Genomic DNA, 4,737 nt, shown 5'->3' on the forward strand with positions numbered 1-4,737 from the left:
AACTGAAATTATTGAGGATTTTGCAGAAAAAGCACCAAGAAAATTGCAACTCATAGATTGGTCAAAATAATTTATACAATTGTATAATTTGTTTGTAATTTGAGTATAATTTTATAAACTTATAATTTTTCTGGGATTAAACCGTTTTTATTATTAAATTAGGTACTATTACTATTTATTATTATTTATATATATATTAACTTAAATCTGACTGACTGAAAATATAAACAAATTATTTGCATTAAAAACATTAAATATTTGGTTTATTTTATTTTTTTGTTTTTGGTAGTAGGTAGTATATATGGTAAACTTTTAGACAGTGTGTGCCCCCCCCTAAAAAAAATCCTGGATACGCCACTGGGTATTTAGGTAGATTAATTGTTACGTAAATAATTATATTAAAGCAATTATTAAGATGAAGAATAATCGAGTTTTGTTCATTTTGAGTTTAACTATTAACTAGCTACCTATTACAAAAATTAAAAAGTTTTAAATATTGGCACTTCTTTGCAGTGGCGCCACTATACCACTAAATCATTGAGAGGGCTAAATCTTGTCTATAGCCCCACCTCAATATTACCTAGGTATACCAAAGATGAAATATTTTTTTTGGTAGGGCTATGAGTAAGTTTGGTCTCCCCCTAGGTACACTTATGATTCTTTGTCAGGCAGTATTTTATATTGGGCTCAAAAAGACGATAAAAAATGTGTTGAAATCCTCTTAATAATACTATTGAAAATTCATATTTCATAAATTAGTAGTTATATATTTTTTTCAGGTTTTAGTTGCCTTGAACTTTTTTGCCACTAGTAGCTACTAGACTCCAGTTGGTAATAGTAGATTTACCTCAGTTTCCCAAAGTTCTATGTCTCGTTGCATTAAAGAAGTCACATCTGCATTAAATACTGATAATGTATTTGGGAAATGGGTAAAATTTCCTAGTAGCTTAAGAGAACTTAGAAAAGTTCGAAATCAGTAAGCTCTTTTATAAATTAAATTTGAATAATCTTAATCATTTGAACAATTGTTTCTTCATAGCCAAAACAATGAAGCACATCGAATAGGGTTCAGTTATAAAATTAATTTCGCATTTATATATTTTAAATTGGTCCATAAAATTTTCATCTCATAATTTCTAAAAAATAGCAATATTTGTTTTTAAAAGCCATATGAGATATAATATAGAAAAATCAATTAATTTTGTACACCTTATTCTATGAAATTTGTATTGAGAATAATATGATTAATTTGTACAAGTTATGTATATACATTTCAGATTGTATGAGACTACAGGTATTCAGGGTTTTATTGGATGTATTTTGATTGTACTCGTGTAGCAATTATGCCACCAATTAAAGATCCTTTAAATGCTCATTCTGAATATATTTACGCTGTGGCTAGAGCTACGGACACCGTGGATATAATGCGTTCACGGACATTCGGTTTGCGCATGCGCAAAAACCATTTATTTTGTTATCATGTCCGGGCATATAAGATAATGTGGCGAACCGAGGCCACATGACCTCCCTCCGTCGTAGGTAATTTGGTATACGTGTCTTTTGTCAGGGACGGATGGTCACATTGAGCTCGCGCCGAGCGGCGGCCTCCGCGTCGTGCGGCGGCCTGCTCTGGCTCTCTCTCTCTCAGTAACCGCGAACGTAAGCAGTCCACGCTTTAACCGTTAGTCCGCGAATCGTCGCCATCTTCTCGCCGTAAACCAAACCGTTCCTCTCGCATCGCGAACGCACGTGACTAACCGTCCTATAAAGAATCCGATCATCGATCGCGCTTGTACAGCCACCTTTTTTACTGTTCGTAATTGTTAATAATAAACGCGCATCGCGCACTCACATCACCACATTAAGCTTACAATTATTTATTTGTCAATCGACGCACAACGACGCGATAGTTAGTCGCGTCGCTCCTTTCGTCACTCAGGTGCTTACCTACTCACGAAGCGTTGGAAGGCTAACTGTGATAACGGCTAGCTAACCATAATAATATAACTACAGCGTCTGGACATTGATAACATTATTATCATATTATCATTATTTAATAAAATTATCCGTATTCCGTGTACATTACGTCCTGTGCTTACTATAATATTTTATTAATTATTATTTATTAATATTGTTATAATATTTTACTAATTATTATTCATTAATATTGTTATAATATTTTATTAAACACTATTTATTAATATTATTAATTTATTTTATTAATTAATATATTATAAAATATGACTATGCGTGTGGGTGATGTTTTTAAAACGTATGCCGATTTTGAAGTGGCTCTAAGTCTTTTATATAAAAGACTCCAAAACAGCCAAGTCGCAAATAAAACGATACCCGAAACTTGCTAATTCTTCCGAGCAGTTGAAGTACTATTATGTAAAACTAACATGTGTACATGGGGTTCTTACAGGAAAAAAATTCTTGTCAAGATCCGCGCGTAGTACTTCGTAAGTTAATTTTTTTCTCATTTATCAAAATGTTGTCTAATGAATTTTATGAATTTATATGAATTTTATAGAACAATGCGACAAGGCTGTGAAGCATTAATTTATTTAATTGCTAACGCAAACGGGGATGCATTAGAATTAACCCGAATGAATGATAAACACAGTCATGAGAAATCGGAGATATTATTTGCACATCTCCCAAATCAGAGAAAAGTTACTCCTCATGAGAGAACCGAAGTGTTGGAATTAATGGACTTGAAGGCAAATAAAAAATTAATTCAACATAAAATGCAAGCAAAAACCGGTTAAGTCATAAGCCTTAAAGATATTGCCAATATATACTTTTATTCCTAGCCATTTTCTAGTTATAATGCAATTTCTATTGTATTGTAGGAAAAACAGTAAACCACAGCAGTTTATGTGAAATTGTCGAGCAGTTACAAAGAAGTCATGATTGTATTATTGAGATATCGGCTAACAATGAACAACATTTGATTGGTCTGTTTGTCCGGGACAAAATAATGCAGAATACCTTTAAAGCATTCCCTGAGGTACTGAATAAAGAGGTTTATGTGAAATTAAATTTATGAATTTTATGTAAGCTTATGAGTGAATTGAATCCAAAAATTACGTTTTGCATTATGTTTCGTTATATTTGTTATTGAGTCCCCTATGAGTACCTTAATTAGGTACCTACCATTTAGCGTTGAATCCAAAAATTATGTTTTGTTATACTTGTTATTGAGTCCTACCATTATAATTTATATTGTGAATTTTATGTACTTGAACATTCTTTAATAAATGTTTTATTCTGATCAAAATGTAAAATTTAAATATTCTTGAAATTACCATCATTATAGGTAGTATTTGCAGATGCAACATATAAATTGAACAATTTAAGAATTCCTTTATATGTTATGATGATGGAAGATGGCAATGGAAAAAGTGAGGTAGTTGCTCCAGGCCTTATGATAAATGAAGAAAAAGAAACGTTACACTGGTTTTTTGAAACATTTAAGAGATTAAATGACAGAAGTACCGAGGTACCAGACTTTATATGAATGACAAAGATATGGTTGAAAGAAAAGTCATAAAAGAAGTATTTCCTGATGTGAATTTGGCTATATGTCTTTTTCATGTAGGTATTACGGACATTTAATAGAGAAATAACATGCGAAAAACAAAACATAAACTCTGTTCAGAGGGATCAGTTAAAAATAAATTTGAAGATATGTGTTACGCCAGATCAGAGGACGAGTACAAATAATGAGTTAGTTATAATGATATATGCGCTTAAAATCTGAAGCACCAGCGTCTGTATTTGATTATTTTTTAAAGAATTGATCACTTTGAAAAATGAGTGGGTTACAGGATTAACATTTCATAGTGGACATTTTTTAAATGATACAAACAACCGTTTGGAATCATTTAATGGGAAGTTGAAAAGTGTAATACCAACCTTTTCTAATATAAATGATTTTATAGAAAAAATTATTCATTTTATTAAAATGCGTTAGATTAGAACGAGATACTAAAGCAGTAAAAATGGTACAAAAATTACCAACAACAAGAATTACAGATAAAGATCTGCTACAATATTTTTCTTTATAAACCCCTTATGCCTTTGATTTTGTAAAAAAACAGTTTGAAATCAAATCAAAAGCATTATAGAAATAACTGTTAATATTTGTGGTTGTCGATTTAATGTAGCTCTGACTTTACCATGCCGTCATATTTTCTATTTAAGAAGTATCAAAAATATAACACTATACAAAGAAGAATTGTGTGCAATTCGCTGGACAAAAAAATACTACCAACAACACCAAAGAGTAGTCGAAAATCGCATTATATCGGTACGGGGTGGGGCTGGCGACATGTGTACATTTCGGAAATGCATATCACGGACGAAATATCGGTTTGCAAATTTCGACAACTACCTTGCAAATCGTTGCTAATCGGCTGCTAAATGTTGACTTGATTCGCAAGTCGAAAATCGCATTATATCGGTACGGGGTGGGGCTGGCGACATGTGTAAATTTCGGAAATGCATATCACGGACGAAATATCGGTTTGCAAATTTCGACAACTACCTTGCAAATCGTTGCTAATCGGCTGCTAAATGTTGACATGATTTGCAAGTCGAAAATCGCATTATATCGGTACGGGGTGGGGCTGGCGACATGTGCAAATTTCGGAAATGCATATCACGGACAAAATATCGGTTTGCAAATTTCGACAACTACTTTGCAAATCATTGCTAAATGGCTGCTAAATG

The 4,737-nt window shown here is 32.4% G+C and overlaps 1 protein-coding gene across 1 annotated transcript in view; it reads left to right on the plus strand.

The window, feature by feature from the left end:
- LOC103310285 (zinc finger MYM-type protein 1-like) overlaps positions 1-821 on the plus strand; it is a 7,124-nt gene extending 6,303 nt beyond the window's left edge. Inside the window, exon 5 of the mRNA XM_008188048.1 lies at positions 780-821. Coding sequence (XP_008186270.1) covers positions 780-821 — 42 coding nt within the window. The remainder of the gene's footprint in view (positions 1-779) is intronic.
- Positions 822-4,737: the final 3,916 nt, after the last annotated feature.

Source organism: Acyrthosiphon pisum, chromosome X (genome assembly GCF_005508785.2).
Source record: "Acyrthosiphon pisum isolate AL4f chromosome X, pea_aphid_22Mar2018_4r6ur, whole genome shotgun sequence".
Lineage (NCBI taxonomy): Eukaryota > Metazoa > Arthropoda > Insecta > Hemiptera > Aphididae > Acyrthosiphon > Acyrthosiphon pisum.